Here is a 20,751-nt window from a genome sequence, read left to right as displayed (position 1 = left end):
CAATGCAAACATGTGATCAAGTAATTTTTTATCCTGACTTGCAGCCTATTTAGAACAGCCCAAACAAATGATGATTCCTGGTATCACAGCTACAACACCATGCAACAAACTCTGAAACCAAGCCAAAGTACACATTATAAACCAAGATAGGCTCTTCCACTCACTAAGCCAGTAATAAAGTCCTTTTCTCCTAAAGCGCAAGATCTGCAGCTAACATAAGATGTCAGATCAATACCAGCTAATGAATCTGCCAGTTCATAATAGCTGTAGGTCTGGATCCAAGCCCACAGGTAGGTAACAGAAGATAGGGACACGAGAGGTCTCATTTTGATAGGTATTTATTAGACTATATTCATTTTTTTTTTTACCAACTAAAGATCTGCAAAAGCTCTCCACCTAACCCCCATCCTCTGTTTATAAAGAAAAACCCTTTAGTTTCCAAAAAGTAATTGACTCGCTACCATCTCCTCCACCCCAGAAATGTTTACTTTTCAGTTAGAAAAAATATTTTGACAAGGGAATGTAAGTCACGGACAGCTGGAACTGGGGTTTGGATTTTTTACCCCTGGTTTCAGTTCCTCTAGAAACAAAGCCACTGCCTTCTTTCTTTCTCCATGCAAGACTTTCTGTCGTTTTCCTGCTGGCAACCTTTAAATTTTGATGCTATTTGTTTTGTTTTTACTGCTTAGCTGTACCAATGGGCTTGTTACTGTCTTTAAAACATTATGCTATTGTAACAGCTTTGTGAAAGCATGGAAATGATCATGAATTCTCTTACAACCAGTTTTAAAAATTATTTCTTTTACTAATTGAAAAAGCATGCAGTACTTGTTTTCCTTCACCTAAATACCACTAATATACGAAGTGTATTTGTCATATTGTGAAGGTAACCAGAAAAGCATCAGTCAATAATAAATTATTAACATACAGACCATTTGGTTTCTATCTCCTTACCTCAGCTTTGCAAGTGGTATGCCATGACAAAAAAGCATAATGAAAGCTACATACCCACAATTGCATCAAATGGAAGGGGCAGAATAACAACAATAGTTATCCTATGAGTATTTTGGGTTACAGTACACCCTGACACCTTAGAAAAACAGAGCAGCAAAAGAACCTCTGACACAACAGGATCTATTTGTTCAGCTGTAACTGAAAAGACTGTATGAACAACGGAGATATTAACTCAGTATATGTCCTGAACTTTTACAGGACAGAGAAGAACATACTACCTATAAATGCTGAAAGAAAGTAATGAAATGTTAAATTCTACTCCATTATTTGAAAGTGTACGTTCAACTGTTTTTTACCCTTTAAAATTAAAAATCAATTAAAATACAGTGATTGTGCGTAGGATTTTTATTACTATTATTTACTCCTGCTTTGCAAACAGTAGAAGATACACTACGAGAGCAAGACATAACTATTCTTTGTTATGCACAAAAAAGCAGAAGGGAAGCATGGAACCCTGGATTTCATACATAAATACCCAGCTCATACATTTCTCATTCCCATCAAGAACAGTATTTTTATTTTAACAAATAAATTAGTCTTAGAAACCACAGGGAAAAATCCAATCCAACTGAAACATTTATGTAATTAAGTACATTAGATTCATATAAACTACTTCAATTTATTTTCAAGATTGGTCTTTTCAAAGACACACCATTAGGTCTTACGACTTACATTTTCCACATGACCACCCTGAAATTCAAGAAAATGCACTGCTAATTGTTAGTTTTGTATGTTCTTTACAATACGTTGTCTTGTTCTGCCTCATTAGGATTAAATCCAGAAGACTACATGATATTTCAGACACCTTAAACATATCCACATGAGAATTCTTAATAAATACTTGAACACTAAATGTATCACTTGCATCAGTAAAGACTTTCACATTACTTATAATATTACACGTGAAGTTCCAGTATGGCATTCCTTGACAATTGTTTCGGGTTAGTGCTTTTTTCCTGAGCAAGATATTGTCAGCTTTCAGGAAAACTACCAGGACAAGTTTCATTACATCAGCATTACAGAGTATAAAGTAGTAGTACTCTGGTCTGCTGTAAGTAATCATATAAAGCTGTAAAAATACAAGAATCCTTTCCCCAACCACAATACTGTGCCTCATGCTATAAAAATAGAGCAGGCATGCAATTTCTTTTTTTTTCCAATAAAGCTACAGGGCAATTTTCCAGAAGAAGAAGAATGAATTTGGAATCTTATTACAAAGACTTCCAATTTAAAATCATCAATTAAAGGAAGATGGCCTCAAGTAATGTCATTAAAGCTGCTTGTCACACAGAATTGTGTCAGCTCTAATGAAAGCAATCAGTAGGAACTGAAGTTTTAAACTACTACTTCTGCATGCAAAAAGACTGTTGCAAAGGGTTTTTTTCGTGACACCTACCTTAAATCACAAAAGCAGTACAGTATTTTATTCATGTTCTGAAGTCAGACTTTTATATTAAGGTAACTAATTGTCCATGCTGACTACTTCTAGTGGACAATAAACATTACCCTGTGACATAAATTTCAAGTTACATTAATCAGGACAGCTACCAGAAATAAAAATCTAAGTTAGTACATATGAAATATATACATTTTCATATGACTATGAAAGAACTGCAGACAAAAGAAAAGAAAAAGAAATATATATATATATAAATCTCTCAATTTGCCAGCCTTAAGGCACAGCTTTTTATATAAAGACAGAGGCTATCACCATGCTGTGCTGGCTGTGGCAGACATTTTAACATGGTCAAGGACTATAACTTAAAATTAAACACATACTTAGATTTGGTTCAAGATAATGTTGCATTAGCACAAGAAAGCATTTCACAGCAGCTCAATATTTGCTACCCAAAACATGCAGCAGTGTAAACAAACATGAGTTCCTAAAGAAAACCTGTAAGGTTTGAAGCACAAGGATTGAGAAATGAGGCAGTGCAGTTGTTAAAACTGCTTAAGAAAGTTATATTGCACAATTTGCCAGAAGTCAGGCTTCTTTCCTTAACAACAACAAAAAAACAACAGAAAAGCAACTTCAGTCTGATGGCATGACATATTTAGACAGTATTACTCTGTCCTTCAAGAAATGGAAAAGTACATCTCCATTTTAACTACTATTTTTTTAAATACATTTTTGTTATTTATATTGTACTCACGTTCCTCATTCTGCACTTACCAGTAAGTTAAATAGAAAAAAAAAAAAAAAAACACAGAAAATCAGACCAGAAAGAGATTGGTAGTAGTATCAGCCTTTCTAAATGCCTATTTCAAGACATTCTCATGTTAGTATGGATACAAATATTTTTTGTATTTAGCAGAAATGAGATTTTCTTATTAAAAAAAAAAAAAAAAAAAAAAGTATGCAATAGCAGTTGTCTCATAATATATTAAGAAAGCTATTATTCACAGCAGCACCTTTGCAAACACAGTAGCCCAAGGCAGCATGTAAACATGGATCTCCTCTCTGTTCGCAACCCAAAAACATGAGGCTCATTTAGCTGAGATTGGAGAACATATTAAGAAGATGATAAAAGGGGTGCTACTACCTTATTTCATAGTATAATTTCTCTGAAACAGAAAAACCGTTTCCAGAAAAGTCAAGCTAATATCCATTATAATATATTGTGATGGGTACTAATTTATTAAGTTCATTTCAACTACTTGCAGCTACAAGAACTACATTAAACATTTAAGAAAACATTAAATCTCTAGTCGGTTAGTAAGTTATTGTAATTACAATACCCAAGTTGTTTCAAAATTTAAATCTGTTTCCTTAAGGGATATAACTGATATTTTTCAGTGAACTCTGAATCAATTTCTACCCCCAGCAGTATGTAGGGTTTATACGTAGGAAGACAGTCAATAACATAAACCATGGGTGTATGCAGTCTCTATAATCTAGTGTAGTTAATACAATAATCTTCAAAGACTGAAATACAGTTAACTTAAACTTATCTACAGTATGTATGGAATGGAATTTGCAAAATCTTCAAGAACTACCTACAAAGCTAACTCCACTAGAATTATTATGTATCATGAAACTACCTACTGCTTTTCAGAAAATTAAAATTTGTCAACTTACAGCCACAGCGTACTTTGTAGACCTGCTTACATTTCCCCACTGAAGAAACTGGTAAAACACAGGAGATTTTGCTGACTGCCTCCTTCTACTTACTGAAGCGAAGTAATAATATGCACATTTTAAAAGTAATAAAATAATTACCATCAAGACAGAATGTTTTTAATGGTGACAGCTTTTTAAAATTTTAATTATTTTACTTACTGTTATATGTAGGATGATTCTGGGTATTACCTCATACTACTAACATGAAAGAAATATTACTGTACACAAAAAAGGATATCATTCCAAAACCAGAAGAACCACGTCACATACATCCAGAATTTTGTTGCCAAGTATATTCCAAGAGGCAATGCACTGTGCATAGAGTGATCAAAGAATGACCTGTAAAGCAGAAACAATCTCACATGAGTTTGAACTTATAAAGCATAAATCCTAAACTACAGCTTCTGAAAATACAATTCCTGGTATACTATGTACTACTATAAGGGATACTGCAAAATATGTCACAAAAACACTCTTCACTTTTATGTTCAGAGTTCAATTTTCAACCTGTCCAGATGAATGGACATGACTAGAATGTGTTTAATTAAAATTTATACATTCACTTTTGAAGTTCTATCCCAGAAAAAATGAGATAAACACAATCTGTGGATCTTGAGAAATGTGCTTTACAGAAAATAAGACATTAATAGCTGAATTAAAAAAAAAAAAAAAAACTGTCTTTATAAAAACTGGTCTTTTCTATATAATCTCACAATGTTTCCTGAACTTATAAAAAAAAATCTTTGCTATACACTTTAAAAATATGTTCCATCCTCACAACAGGAAAAAAAAAAAAAAAGCATACAGCTTGATTGTTTTGAAATTGTTCATGATATCAGAAAACCCATGTTTTTCCCTGATTGCTATTTTTATACTCAGTGAACCATTGTACTTTTAATAAGTCACAAGCCAATAGCACCACAGCAGTCAAGACCTGGACAAGAAATGTAGAATGCTTAAATATTTAGCTGCAACTACACTGACAACAGGTACGCACCTATGAGATTCCTAACCTACAGCATGGATAGCAGTTGCAAGCTATATTTACACATGAGATCCTAAGGTATTTAGGAAACTCATGCAATGGAAATTACATGTTAAAATTACTTCAGTAAGAAAAAGGCTTAAGAGACCTTGGTATTATCAGCCTACGTTTTTGAAATATTTCTGATTCTTGAATCTTCTGCTTCTGTTACAGTTGCCAACAGAAAGTCAAAGGAAAAACAGATGATTTCCCACATCACTAGATTTGCCAGGTTCCAAGATTCAATGTTACTTCTTTAACAAAAAAAAAATAAGCTATCGGAATTCTTTTCACCTTCTCACACTCTTGCATTTTAAAGAATATTCTGCACAGAATCTGAATTTAGTCTGGACAAACTAGGTTACTGACTAGGTAACTCTATATACAAGAAAAAGTTGCTGAACATATATATCACACTCTAAACTGCTCAATTCCTCGATATAAAACTTCCTTCAAAACCTGTTTAAACATCCTTACATTGAAGCTTTTCCCTTTTTGTCCTGATAGTGCCTCAGGGCTGCCACGGACTAACGTGTGCATTGAATAGCTTTCATTTTACTCCATTACTCCTTGTAGTAACTTTCTCTCCTCTACTGGAAACTTAGGTATTTTAAGAAAATCCTGTAAGGCAGATGAGCTACGATGGTAAATAATATGTAAATATAAAGATCACTTAGATTCTGTAAACTTGTTTTATGGGGCAGAAATATTTTCTTTTCCTCTACATTCAATGCCAGAAGAGCAGAAAGTTCCTAAGTATGATGATATAATAGGTTTTTCTATACATGCCACACATAATAAAGAAAAGCAAAGCACTTATGAAATGGTCTAAGGATCTTGAAAATACACTGAAGTACACCTGTGTGTGTGCATACGTATGTACGTTTACAATTATTTAAAGAAATCATAAAATCATCTCAAGTTCTTTATGATCAGGTAACAAATCAACATTATAAGAAAGCAGCCTTTTTCTTTAGTCATCCCTTTCCACAAAAACAGAAGCTACAAATCCTACATGACTATTTCTCTCTGTAAGTCTCTTTAGATACCATTTGGGTATTTAAATTCTAAAACCACAGTTTTTTTTTTTTTGTTTTTTTTTTTTTTTACTTGCACATCCTTCTTCTATCCCTTTGTGGTAGCCTTTCCCTTGACTGTTTTCTACAAAATTCACACTGATAACTCTTTGTAGGCAGACATTCAGCACCCTCCTCTGGAGAACAACTGAATTTCTGTTCTGCTGTTAGCTTCTATGAGCTCAATGGCATTCAACCAAGATAGTTTCATGTCTATCTGCAAGACAACTGAGCACTCCAAGAGCAAAGTTGCACAAGAACTTTCCCAGAAATAGTTCTTTAAAAAAAAAAAAAAAGTAAAAAATAAAAAAAAAAACGTTGCATGTCCAAAAACTGCATAAAAATAGAAATTTCAGATTATTTATCCAATAAATATGATGCCAACAAAACACTTCTTGTGTGCATGCTAAGCAGACAGTGTCCTGGTGAAACACTTACTTTGAAAGAAACTGCACCATAGCCCAAACGCCACCATACATCAGCCCTTTAATGAGCCAAGAATCAATGTCTAGGTCTGCTATGAACCCAACCAGCCAAATAACTAGGAAAGGAGTTCCCAGCATCACCTTCTGACGGAATTCCTATATAGAAACAAATATCAATAAGCAATTCTACTTTTAGGAACAGGTTGTATAACAACATTATATAATAAAAAGGACAGTCACAAAAACTTGTATAATTTTTCAAGAAGTTTGACATACTGGAAGGAATAGTCATGATTTTTTGTCATTTCCTATATTTATATATTTCCAGTGTATATGCAAGAAAAAAATAATCTTCCTAAAATTCTGTAACAAATTAGTAATTTGCTTTAGAAGAAGCCTCTTTTAGAGACTTTGGTATTAATCTAGAATAAAGGCAATAGAAGTTCTTTTTTAAAAAAACATTGTGAAGTGCATAAATGACTATATAAGTCAGGTTAACCTCAGCAAACATTAACAATCAAAGTGACGTAAATAATAGATTAAGTCATACTGAAGAGTATACAAATAAATATAGGACCTGTTTTGCTTCAGATTACGTAGCTACAATTCCTGATCAAGGCACCCTGAACTCTTTCTGGAAAGCACAGTCACAGTGCAAGTATGCAAATAATACAACACATAAATCACTTATGGGCCATACTTGTTGCATTGTTATATGGCAGTTAAAAAAAATCATCAAGATGCAATATATCTTTAAATCAAGAAATAATTACAAATCAATGACAGCAACACTTAATATCCAGCACAATGCTCTCACTGGTAAGAAAACATTAACACTATGTAAGTCCTACAACTTCCTCACGAGGGGGAGTGGAGAGGCAGGTGACAGGTATTCTCTGTAAACACCAGTGATAGGACCTGCAGAAATGGTGTTAAGCTGAGGCAGGGGAAGTTTAGGCTGGACATTAGGAAGAGGTTCTTCACCGAGAGGGTGGTTGCACACTGGAACAGGCTCTCCAGGGGTGTAGTCACTGCACCAAGCCTGTCTGAATTTAAAAAGTGATTGGACTGTGCACTTAGTAACATGGTCTAAACTTTTGGGCAGAGCTGTGTGGTGCCAGGAGTTGGATTTGATGATCCCTATGGGTCCCTTCCAACTTGGAAAATTCTGATTCTATGATTCCTCAGCACTATAGGCAAACAGTTTTTCATGCTAGAGCAATACATTACCCTTTACATAGTCTATTCTTGTCTCCTCCTATCTGCAGTATTAGATATTAACCTGAGCAGAAAAAGGCCTCCACTTAGAGATTCTTATGACATTATAATACTGCCAAGACTGACTGCTTTTGGCATTGAACAGAAAATACTACATAATAGAGAGAAGATCAGAGTTCAGGCTATCTAAAACTCTTTCGTCCTTCAGATATTCGAGAATCAGCTTTGTAATAATCTTGGCTATGCTCAACAGTACCACTGCTTGGTACTTTCTTAACAATTAGGCAGCACAATAGCTAAAGGTAATTGTGGAGGCTTATGGTTTTCTTTCCTCCTGCCTTTAATAAAGTTGTGGGTGGTTCGTTGTTGTTGTTCATTTTGTTTGTTTGTTTGTTTTAATTTATTTTGAAATTACTTCTGTCATAAAAAATGATGTTTGCTAAAACTAAAATGTGGGGAATGCACAGTGTGGAATTGCTTACCTTAAACAAACAAGACCCCTCTCCCACCAACATCAGCAGTAACACTGATTTACATAAGTGTTATACTACTTCTCACCTTATCAGCTTTTAGTTTTCTCAGAAAGGACGGACTGTCATATCCCTTAGCCTGTCTTGCTTCCTGTAGGTGATTGATCATCCAAACGTTTTTCCTCTGTTTTGCTAGATCAAGTGGTGATTCTCCCTGCCAGGAGTATAAAAGTGGGAAAAATCTAATTTAAAAATAAAATGCATTCAGGGAAATATATTCAAAATCAGATTAAGCTAGATTCTGGCTTTTTTTATTCCTTTGCAGCTTACTTGACACCAATCATCCTTCATTCCTTTCAGTCTTTTTCACACTCCCATAACCACACAAGTGGACAAATATAGAATTAAGATGTGACGCTGATGTACGTCACGATGTAGCAATAATCATTGCCTTTGGCATAACACATCTGTGCTCCGCTGTTCTATACACAGTCCACTAGCCTGTAAATGAAAGACTGTGCTTCCCCCTTGGCTATTGACAGGCAGCAGAAATCAAGCAAAGAAAAAGAACTCGTGACCCACTGGATCATGGAAACTCTCCCAGTCTAAAGCCTGACTTCGGTTAACTCTCTGCTTTCTTGGCAGAGAGAAGTAACTAATATCACGGAATGCTTCTGATTGCTCGCGTTCGACTTATTCCAAAACTCCAGATTTTTGTGCTTGGCTTGTGCTTCACATACTTTGGGTGCAAAGCCAGCAATGGTCCATGCTTTCGCATTCCCTACATTGAGAGGACTGACAGACAAAGCAAAAAGAGAGAGAGATACAAGGGCCAAAGGTGCCTACCAAACTGATTTTAATTTATTGCTTTCTAAACTTTTAGGAAAAGAGCTAAACGAAAGTTACTGACTAGGTCTAAAATTATAGAGGAGGCAAGAGACAACCAATTGCAGGTACCTCCAGCTTCAGTTTTGCATTTGACTCCTCCTCTCTTCTACTGGAGTTAAATCCCCTCCTAAACAAACCATTCATGGAGGCTTGAAAAATGGCTGAGTCCTCCATCGCTTGGCCCCCTCCTAAAAAAAAAATTGAGACAGGTACCAGAAACTGAAATTACCCAGAAAGGGCAATAATTACTATAGACAGAAGAGATGTCAAAGACAAAAAAAAGGACAGTTAGCTACCTACATCCCATAGAAAGAAAATGGGAATCAACTATTTAATTGTCATCTCTTGCTCCAAATCTCTAAAAGGAGGGTAAACAGTGCACGCTATAGATTATGAAGTGAAGTTTTTTGCTGCCTAACAGGATCTTGCATGATGCCTGCCCAAAGAATTCAACTACCAAAATCAGTAAGAAAATAATAGCCTTTTTACATAATTTGGCTTCAAAGTTATTTAGCCAGATGATTAAGAAACAGATTGAGACTTCTCAATTCTCAACAGAAATGCCTGAAATCAAACTATGGTGCCTGCTTCATCACCAACGTAACTGCATCTTGAATCACTACTGTCAGGAAAACTCCAGGCATGTCTTTTTAATTTATTTTTTTTTAAATATCACCTTGAATATCCAGACTGTAAAGATTACCTGTGGACAAGCAATTCCCTCTGGGAGTTGATCTCCCAAGTAAATCCTGAAGTTGTCTTGGGGTCCAGCTGAGCATCCCTTCCACTAGAGGGCCATGAGACACCTAGGAACTGCCTAGATAAAAAAATTGAGGGAGCTTTAAAGAAGTCTTTAACTATGTGTCTAATCATCTGGCCATTTTAATATTTTCCTTGTACTCACAGGGATGGGTGGCTGATTTGCTTAAAAAGCGAAACAAAACCAAAAAGTATCAGGGATCTTGGTCTAGTAACCAACTTAGTTTGCCAGCAAGCAGTAAGGCTTCAACAGATTATATTTTAAGATTAAGTGGTTAGACAGAAAGAGTAGTCTGAAGCATCATTGCCATAGGGAACTTTACATATGGACTTGCACAGACAAACCTACAGATACACTGCATAATCAAGAAACTACACCTAAAATCCATTCAGTGATTAACAGATGTAATTTTTTTTTTCTAATAAATATCTTCTTTAAATGATAAAAGCTCTTTTCACACTTTAGGGAAAAACAAAAAGGTGTTTCTGCTTATATTTAAGTAAAATTTACAGATTTTCCTCCCAATCTCAATAATAAACTGAATCCTTGTGAAATCCTGTTCTCACCTGCCCAGTCTGTCTACTGGCGCGGCAAGATACTTTACCTACAGAAAAATGAAAAAACAAAACAGAGAAAGAACAAAACAACAAAAAAAAACAACACTCCTTTGACTAATGAAAAGCAACTTCCACGTCCAACTGTAACTCAGGTCTCAAAAAGGAAAAAGAAAATCTTACTACCAAAAGAAAATTGTTATTTCTTGTCCAGCAAAATGCAAAGAGGATAAATAACAAGAACAAGACAAACCCACTTAATGATTAACTTGAAACAACTAAACCTGTGATATATGTACATTCTGGTGTTATTAATCCACGATGCTACTTTACATCATTTTACTTCCAAGATGGGCATTCTCTCTCTCTTTTTTTCTTCTCCAAAGTACCAAGCTTTATTCGAAAAGAGTGCAATTGTTTGTATTATTCTCTTACGTAGCCCCCACTAGCTCTCTTGAACTGTCATGCAATGTGAAAGCAGCCCCTCACTGAGATGACTGGTTCCAGTCTGTTCCAAACCCAGAACGCCAGCACAGCAGGCACTTCGCTACCACACACTGCCTAGAGCCGATACCAGAACGGGCAACATGGACATCTAGCATTTCATCTATTTTGTAACTAGAAAAAGATGAAGGGATATCAGCCAGTGTATTTCTTTAACTTTAGCTGTCTTATTATTTCTGGTTATTTCCATGGACTAGCTGAGAAAAGGACTTCACTAAGTACTGCTACAGAAATTTGGAAATGACTGCATTAGAAAGAAGCCTTTCATGATTCCCTTATCTAAGGAAACATGAGCCACTTAAATGTTTTTTTCTTTTTTTTTTTTTGCTGAACAGTCAAAGAAGCACAAAAATGAGTTCATATCTATCTGTCTACAGAAATCTACCAAAAATTTTATGCTTACTCTGAGCTTTAGCTGAATGTGAGATATATCACCCAAATCAGCTATCTATTATAAATCCAACAACAGTATGGCAAAACTACCACTGCTAGAATGATTTTGACATCTGAAGATCCTAGAAACCTATAGGAAGGCATGCAAGAAACTTTGACTCCACTGCAGAAGGCAGGCAGCAGATAATGAAATCAAGCACGTCTTCTGGCATGACTGGAAGGATATTATGATCCAGCAGGTTCAAAAGCCTATTTTTCTACTGACTGCTGCTGTCTGTCAATAATGAAGGAGAGACCACGAACTGCATTCAGGCTACCTGATATAATTTCAGTTGGCCAAACATACAAATTTGTATTACAGATTTCCTAAGAGTCCAGAAGCGTAGGTAAGGTGAGGACTTTCAAACTCTAGTTGCACTAATCGGTCTGGCAAGGGAAGCAAGTTATGACATAATGATTTCCCACCCACCCCCAAAAAAATATATATATATATTTTTTTTTTTAACCAGGTGGCACAGGGAAGAGCTTCTCAACAGTTTGCAAGTGAGACTAGAAGCATAATTAATCCACACAACTGACCTTACAGACTAGGACACGTATTCACATCAGTACACATCTACTGGATATAGAAGCTATAAAGTTACTAGCAAAATTAGATTGCACCCTTAAAAAGACTGTTCCATGCTGTTTAAGAAAATGGATGAATAGGTTTGTTTGTTTAAAGCATATGTCTATCACTTGTGCCAAGTGAAGTAAGGCCTAGTCATCTTAATTGGTAGGCGAAATGGTGAAAGGTCAGATTATTTTAATTAGATATTTAGTATTTTATACGTGTAGATGTACAGCAGTATTTTCCAATCTATCCACCCCACCTATAACATTAGGTGAAAAATACAAATATTTGAAGAGAAATGGAGTAGCGGAAAATTCCTTTTTCTAAAATTGCATTCTTCTGACAGCACAGAAGAAACAACTTAGGCGATGAAGTACATCTCATTTGCTATACGGAACAGTCTGGAGTCAATGGACAAGAACACTGCCGAGCAAAGCTTCAGTAGGCTCACCCTCCACCACTGAAGAAGCTCTTAAAGACGCCAGGTCTACGGCATAAATTTTAACAGCTCCATGGCCGGTCTAACACACGCTAGAACAGGCCCTGTAAGTGCTGAATCTAGCTTCATTAAGAGGTTCTGGCAGAGTAACCAGGCAACTTAAAGTTCTGATGTGAAGAAGAGCCCATTTGCTTATTCCACTCTTTGTGATATTTTTCAGTCTCAAACTTCCTTGCTGCCACTGGGAGATGGACTGTCTCACATCTCACTCCAACAAAAAGACAGGTACTCCAAAATTTCACTAGAAGCCATTCAGATATTTTTTTAATCCAAATACACAGCATTTCATTCATGCAATCTAAATGTGCACCCCAGCTCCAATATATTTACACATAACCACTGTTAAACTATTTACGTGGGTACTTTTGAATGTTCAGATTGAATGGTTATGCATCACTATTAGCAAATACTGACTCCCAGATTAAAAACCAGTGGCATGACTTTTGGTCCATCTTCATGATCTCCCCCATACCCACAGGAATCACCTAACTCTTCAGATTTATCATAGGCTCTGCTATTTCTGCCATAAACCACTTACAATAAAAACAGACTGTTTACCTTTATATTCTGAGCATCAACATTAGCTCCAGCTTCTAACAGAAGACTAATAACTGTAGTATTTCCCGCTAGCACAGCCCAGTGCAATGCTGTGTTTTTGTGATATTTGTCTCCAAGATTAACAGAAACATTAAACGTAAGTAGTAATCGTGTTGGATCCACACTAGAAAGGAAAAGTCTTGTTAGATCTACAGAAGAACTCAAATACATTCCAACTTCTCGTTAATGAGTTCAGCTTCTATGAAGAATGTTTATCGAGTACAATATGTAATAGAAAAGGTTTTTAGCTGATGCTTCTGAATGGCTCAACTTTTGTCCCACCAAAGAGAAACCATATTTCTGCTGAATTTAAAAGGAGCTTGTCCTGGGATGCCATGAAACACATTTGGTACGCAATTCTGTTTTAATTTCTTTCAAAAACTAACAGTACTAAGACAGATTTGTAAAAGCAAGCACAGGATTGTTAATTTGACAGAAAAAGTTCTAAATATGTCAAGACTTCTACTTCGCATTCCAAAAGATGAAAATAGAATAGGATGATAATGTTGTTAATAGTAGGTATTTGCAGAAGCTCGCTTATGCTCCTCTCAGCAAGCAAAGGAGACAGGCCTCTCCAAGCAGGAAACTAACTGAGACTAAATTGCTCTTTGGAGAACTGTCTTTTTACACCAACTTTCTCCAGTAATCTCCACAGGAAGATTTAGTTAGTAATCTAAAGTTCATATTAGTGAGTACATCTGAATGCTATCTTCACTCTGGAATAAGTCATAAATGAAGAAAGATAAAGTGGAAATTGCAAAAAGTACATTGGCTAGTTAAACCAAAGCACTTGCCAAAAACCAAAGCCAGTCACCATTATAAGCTACTTAGTTAATGCTAAAACGAAGTCAAAATTGAAGTAAGTTTATATTACCTATGTGTTCTGTAAGCTGCCCACATTAGAGGTGTCATTCCATTTTGATCCATCATATCCACATCCTAAAAAAAGAAAAATGTTGGTAAGATAAACAAGCATGCTCAAGCTCCAAGAGATACAAGGTTTGCAAATAAGAAGCAGTATTTTCTGACTAACCAAATGAGTTGGTGCAAACCTGGCAAGCTTTTAGCACATAGTAAAATAGTATTTAAAAATGAAAACAGACATCAACACCACCATTGCAAAACCATAACCATTGCAGTGTATCTTGGAAACTAAGGAACAACCATGGTATTTAAGGCTAGTCACGTCAACCGTACTGTTCACTTTCAACATAAACACATAAATAGATGGTGTAATACTGCACTCCAACGCAAGATAAACCTAAAGTAATGCATCAATATTTAATGAACTACTTGATAAATTTGCATTAAAAGCATGACTTAGCACCCTACATGGCTGAATACTAGCTGCAGCTATTTTTCCACTCACAGAGCAATTTTCCTTAGTTCTCTCAGGTCCAGGGGTATTTACATATTTGGATATCAACTTAATGGATGCCACAAAATTTTTATGCCAAAATAAAAGCTATTAATGAAAACAGTCAACTAATCTGTAATCAACTGGTGACTAAACTGATGACTAAAAATTAAAAACAAAACAAAAGCCACACCATTTCATTATTTTGCTTAACTGAACCTATGTTCAGTTAGCCACAGAATAACAAAACAGCACCATCCAGGACATCTGATTTCAGACAACTCTTTAAGACCAGACAGGAAAGTATCAATTACCTGCAGGGTTTTGTTCTGCCTTGCTAACATGGAAGTTGGGAATTCCTAAAAACGTTTAGAGCCAGATTAGACTCTCAGGCACATTTGGGCAAGTTCCTCAGCCTGCCAACAATATATTGCTCTAAACTAACTTAATTCAAGACCTGAACAACTGTACTTAGAGGCAGTAGAGCTATATCAATATGTACTATGCTACTCCCCTCAGCCCTCATGTCTTGGTTTTGGCTGGGATAGTTAATTTTCCTTCTAGTAGCTGGTATGGTGCTGTGTTTTGGATTTAGGATGAGAATTATGCTGATAACACACCGATGTTGTAGCTGTTGCAGAGCAGAGCTTTCACAGAGCCAAGGACTTTTCAGCTTCTCATGCTGCCCTGCCAGCAAGTGGGCTGGGGGTGCACCAGGAGTTGGGAGGGGTCACAGCCAGGACAGCTGGCCCAAACTGGCCAAAGGGATGTCCCATATCATACCGGGTCGTGCTGAACAATTAATATGGGGTGGCTGTCTGGGGCGGGTGGGACTGCTACTCCAGGACAGGCTGGGCATTGGTCAGCGAGTTGTGAGCGACTGCACTATGCATCACTTGCTTTGTATGTTCTCTTATTACTATTATCATCATCATTATTAATCTTCCATTTCTGTCCTATTACATTGTCTTTATCCCAACCCACAAGCTTTTACTTTTTTTTTCCCCTCCCAATTCTTCCCCCCAACCCGTGGGGGGCAGGTGGGAGAGGAAGGCAGTGAACGGCTGTGTGGTGCTCATCAGCCTCCAGGTTAAACCATGACACCTTACTAGGAAAATTAGGTTGAAAGTGTTTCAGTATCATTTGCTAGAGACACCCTTGAGAGAAATCCAAAATGTAGATGATGATGCTTTCTACCTGCCCTCCATTCCTTCCAACCTTCTTCTCTGCTCCAGTGTCTGCCAAACACCCAGCACCCTGGGACCCCCAGGTAAGAAAAATATATCGGAAATAAAGTGATTGATGAAGGAGGAAAGAGAACCATTACTTTATTGCACAGTGTATTCAGAAACAAGTTACACACACTGACACCAGCATCCAAGCCTGCTGGCTCTAGGTACGTGTAGCCTTTTGAGCCTCCTAGGGCTGCACAATTGTTGGCACTGCCTTCAGCCGCCTGTTGCCGAGGCTGGGAAGGAAATGAGAACCACAGCCTAACCTCAAGTTCGTTCATCCTTGAGAAGCACGCCTTTGATTCACAGGTCACACTGCGTGAACAACTCGTTTTGAAAAATGCATGAATTACTGAGACGTGAACAATCACTCTTTCATCTTTAGATTACATACAGAAATGCAAAGCTTTGTGGCCAACAACAGATGCTTGATTGCTTGGAAGGAGGTAGAAAAAAAACGATTCCTTTAGTGATTCCACCTGACAAATCAAAACTACACTTCACATACTACGTGACAGTAAAAAGAGGGGGAAAAAGAGAAAAGATGAGCTCCAGATTACTCCTTGCACAGATTATCTAAGCAGGCTGTACCTATTACTCATAATAAGCCACTAAGCTCCAGCATGGATGGAGGCAGATCCCTCTTCAAAGGAACTGTACCAAGAGACAAGGAAACTAAGATTCACTTGCATATGGTTTTATAATCATACTAAATATGATGTACTTGTGGATAGAAGAGACGTGTCTAACAAAGCTCCCGTCAAAAATTCTTTGTTATTCTGCCAGATCATTACCACATCCACATAATAAAAGGGCACATTTCTGAAAGAAACTTATGTTGCTCTTCTGTACCAGAGGGCTGAGACAAAAAAGTAAACCTTCAACAGCCTATACACCTCAGGAGACTGTTCTTTGTTCTGGTGTGTACCAACAGACATCTCAGCATTAACTTCTTGTTTAACTCTTGCTGACAGGTCAGCCTGGTACTGCTCACAGACAGGCATCTATGCTGTTAGAACAGGAACGTGAGCAATACAAGAACCAGATTTCACTGAGTACAGTGATGTAACAATCCAAAATTGTGCAGACTGATGCCTTGTGTATGTATTTCAAGTGTGAGAACACAGATCATAATTGGTAAATTATTAAAATTGTTTCCTATATAGGACAACTCTGGCTCTGAATGGGAACAACTTCACACACATAAAGATGAGCCAGATTTTAATCCTACAACATTAATAAAAAAAGCTTCTGGAGAGGCAAAAGTATAGGGGAGGAAACAGCCTCCTGCATGGAAAGGAGCTGTGGCAACTATTCTGCTGCTTGAAGCCACTTTTCAGAAGCAGTCTAGCTGACGAGTTTGAATTCTGAATAGCAGCCAGAGATCACAGCAGCATTCAGGCTTACCAGGGCATGGAACAGTAGCGCTCAGACCAGCCCTGTGTTACAATACAGCCTTCTCAAAAGCACAAAAAGCATCAAAGGATGCTTTCCAGTTAGAAATGCGCTGAAAGGGACCAGGAATTTGATCATCTTCAGAAACATCGCTGGTTATTTCACAGATCACAGACCTTTGTATAAAGATTCATTATACGCTTGTGGAGAATAGGGTTCTGAGCAAGGAAAAGATCCCTCTTACATGGACTGTCAGCCAGGGAAAAGGAAACTTGGGCTCTCAAAGAAACAGCATATTTAAAAGCAAACAGTAAAGAAAATTTATCAGGAAGGTGGATGTAAGAATGAGAACATTTCCTAATTTGGGGAAGGCTTGCTAGTTATTCACCGAAATAAGAGATTTGGCAGGGTCCTAGCGGAACAAGCCGAGTGCAGCCTGACAGGCAATTTACCAAGCAAGGTGAGGCACACAACAGAAGCTACCTTGTTCTCCTGAACAACAAAAGCTCTGTTCCGAATAATCTAGTCCATCAAACAGAGTCTGTTTTGACAATCATGAAGAAGAAACATGACTGGCCTTACAATCCTGCAACTAATGTGCTGTAGGCTAGACCTAGGCAGTAAATGCCTGGTTTAGTAACTTCCCTGGCCTTGTGGATCCCTTCCAGCACGGGATAATCTATGATTCCATGCAACCCAAGAGTTTCCCTCTGAACATCAGGAAGAACTTCTTTATATGTGAGTGACTGAGCTCTAACACAGGCTGCCCAGAGAGGCTGTGGAGTCTCCTCCTTGGAGACCTTCAAAAGCCGCCTGGACATGGCCCTGGGCAGCCTGCTCTGGGTGGCCCTGCTTGGGCAGGGCTTGGGCCTGGTGGGCCCCAGAGGGCCCTGCCAGCCTCAGCCCTTCTGAGATTCTGTGAAACTTACTTATTTGCCATCTAGTACCCAGTTCTCAACTGGGTTGAGAACAAAGGTAAGCCTAATCTCTGGATATAAGAGAACATGATCTCCATAAAGGCAAAAGACAAAAAAAAAAAAAAAAAAGCTTGCAAGTAGTAGCGAAGTAAGCCCATTGTAGGAAAAAGCAGTTAGTTTCCAAACCTAAATCATAGTATTACTAAGGAGGTAAAGATCACTGGGACCAAAAAGCAGAATTAATGACCTTGTATGCACTTACTGAAGGATAATAAAAAGTAGAATCATTTATCTCCTACAGCTTCTACAGAAACTAAGTAGTTTCTGTAGTTAGATGTAGCACAACTAGATAAGAATCTGCATTAAAAGAAATTGATAAAGATCTGTTACCAAGATAATAGGTTGGAATTTTAAATAAATCTTAAAGCAAATTCTTTTATGTCTATGTATGTACAGATGCACACACATGCAGCTTCTCTTGGACTGAAGCATTATATGCTCAGATAAATAAATAGGCCAAGTCTGTATATAAAAATCAGGGCAAACTAAATGTTCACAGGGAGGTTTCATAATCATGATAGAACATTTTAAAGGCTATTTATACCTTGTTGATGCTGTGCTTCACATGAGTTGGCACATATAGAACATCTGCAAGATTTTTCTGATATAAGTGCATGGCGTTTTCATTTTACATAGTTTGTGAACAAAATACAAAACTTGTTCCTGATAAAAGAGCATTCCTCTCCAATTTCTATTTTACAACAGCAATAAGTAAAAGTTACAGACTGAGGTATCCACAAAAAGAGAAATGACCTATGACAACTCTGTCAGTGGATTCTTTACCCATGCTTGATTCAATGTTTCTATTTCCAAAATATTTTATATTTCCAACATATTTGCTATATTCATCACTGTTAATATTTAAAGATTAACTTCAGTAGAAATAAAGAATGGTAAAAGACTATCTGCTAGAATTGGCATATATTATACCAAGATATGAATTAAAGCCAAAGTTCTCCAACCTCTGTTCCAGGAAATTAAGTTAACAGATGGTATATGTATCAATTAAAATACAGTAGTCTACAGTAAAATACATTGAATTAGTGAGGTTTAGTCAGGCAAATATTTTGCACTTCCTGAATGATTTAATTTTCAACTCTTTTCTTATTCTGAGTAGAATCTATTTAAATATATTATTTAAAGTTTACCTGTCCCTTTGCTATCAGGTAAGCAACAATTGAAGTATGTCCAAACTGGGCTGCCAAATGAATACAGCTACATCCTTCTCCATCAATTAGCGATGGATCTGCACCATATTTCATCAGCTGTACAACCATGGATAAGTGACCCTGTCTAAATGTAAAAGAACACAGAAAACAAACAACTGAATAACTATATGCAAAAAAAAATCAACTATTAAAATGTTAATATTTTAATAAAACAAATATGTTTAGAATTTAATTATACTACAGGAGCTTCTGAACTCTGACATATTTTGAAAACGGTGATTATCATGATTTGATTCTGCAACCAAGTATGCACACTCATTCAACACGAGCAAATTCTATGCAGCCAATGCATGCATCACACGCAATTGGCTTCGGTGAGTTGTGAATTAAAATACCAGTCAACTAAACACCCAAGTTCAATTTGGAAGTCTCTACTGTGCCTGCTTCAAATTCATGTATGAAACCTGCAGTTTGAGAGATGTCCAAATTGGCTATATAATCCTGTATTTTGTAGTGTACATAGTTTAACTTTCTACTATTAATAACAGCACTAAAATAAAAATAGGAAAAAAAAGGAAAATGTAAGTCCTACTTTTCCTCCATACTACACTTAAAGCTCAGATATCTATTTGGTGCAATAAACATAGGCACATCCTTCCAGTTGATAAGGAGTACAACTATAACCACAGTGTTTCTGACATGAGCTAAAAAAAAAAAAATTGAATCTGTCAGAAACAGTTCTGGAAAACACAGAACAACAGATTACAGCTATGAACACCAGAAAATTTAATCAAATATTTGTGCTGATAACATACACAAAATAGAATGCAATCTGTAACAAGAAATATACAAGCTAAGATCTTTAAAGGAGTGTTACAAGCAAGTTGTCATCTTTAGTAAAGAAATTATCTTGATACATTATATGTTCTACAAGATAATTTTCTAAGCAACCTTTTGCAGTCTGCAGTTAAAAATGTCAATATGGACAGTGCTGCTTTCTTGTCCATTTCTAGGCAGTTGTCTGAAGAAGCAGACACCAGAAGGCTGTCTTCAATTTTCCCAGCCAGTCATCATTCTCAGATGACTTTCAACATTATAAACCTGATTTTAAGTGCATCTTAAAATATCCACACACACAATAGAAAGCTGCAAGGTCAATGTCATACAAAATCATCCCAATCCCCAGCTGCACAAGCATTGCTGACCTTCAGAAGACTGACAAAACTAAGATCTACAAAGTAAGAATAAACCAAGGTGACTACAGACTCTAATTTTATTTTACTCTTTATCCTATCATAGAAGTCTTTCTCTGCATCAGACAAAAACTGAACTAATGCAGAAAGCTCTTGTAGCTCAAAGCTCAAACATAACAACATTCATGGTGTGTGCAGTTATCAACAACTGAGTTCATTCCTGTGCAAGTATTTCCATAAAATACAGCAATCACATAAAGCAATCAGTAGCA

The 20,751-nt window shown here is 36.7% G+C and overlaps 1 protein-coding gene across 1 annotated transcript in view; it reads right to left on the bottom strand.

Moving 5' to 3' along the window:
* The window catches only part of ZDHHC17 (zinc finger DHHC-type palmitoyltransferase 17), a 69,407-nt gene that overhangs the window by 17,334 nt on the left and 31,322 nt on the right, over positions 1 to 20,751 (bottom strand). Inside the window, exons 5-10 of the mRNA XM_032182484.1 lie at positions 19,266 to 19,410; positions 14,031 to 14,095; positions 13,118 to 13,280; positions 8,437 to 8,562; positions 6,674 to 6,816; positions 4,374 to 4,474 (exon numbers count right to left, since the gene is read on the bottom strand). Of these exons, the coding sequence (XP_032038375.1) occupies positions 4,374 to 4,474; positions 6,674 to 6,816; positions 8,437 to 8,562; positions 13,118 to 13,280; positions 14,031 to 14,095; positions 19,266 to 19,410 (743 nt within the window). The remainder of the gene's footprint in view (positions 1 to 4,373; positions 4,475 to 6,673; positions 6,817 to 8,436; positions 8,563 to 13,117; positions 13,281 to 14,030; positions 14,096 to 19,265; positions 19,411 to 20,751) is intronic.

Source organism: Aythya fuligula, chromosome 1, assembly GCF_009819795.1.
Source record: "Aythya fuligula isolate bAytFul2 chromosome 1, bAytFul2.pri, whole genome shotgun sequence".
In the NCBI taxonomy this organism is placed as follows: Eukaryota; Metazoa; Chordata; class Aves; order Anseriformes; family Anatidae; genus Aythya; species Aythya fuligula.
Note: the sequence above shows the minus strand (reverse complement) of the source record. Positions and strands in the feature narration are given on the sequence as shown.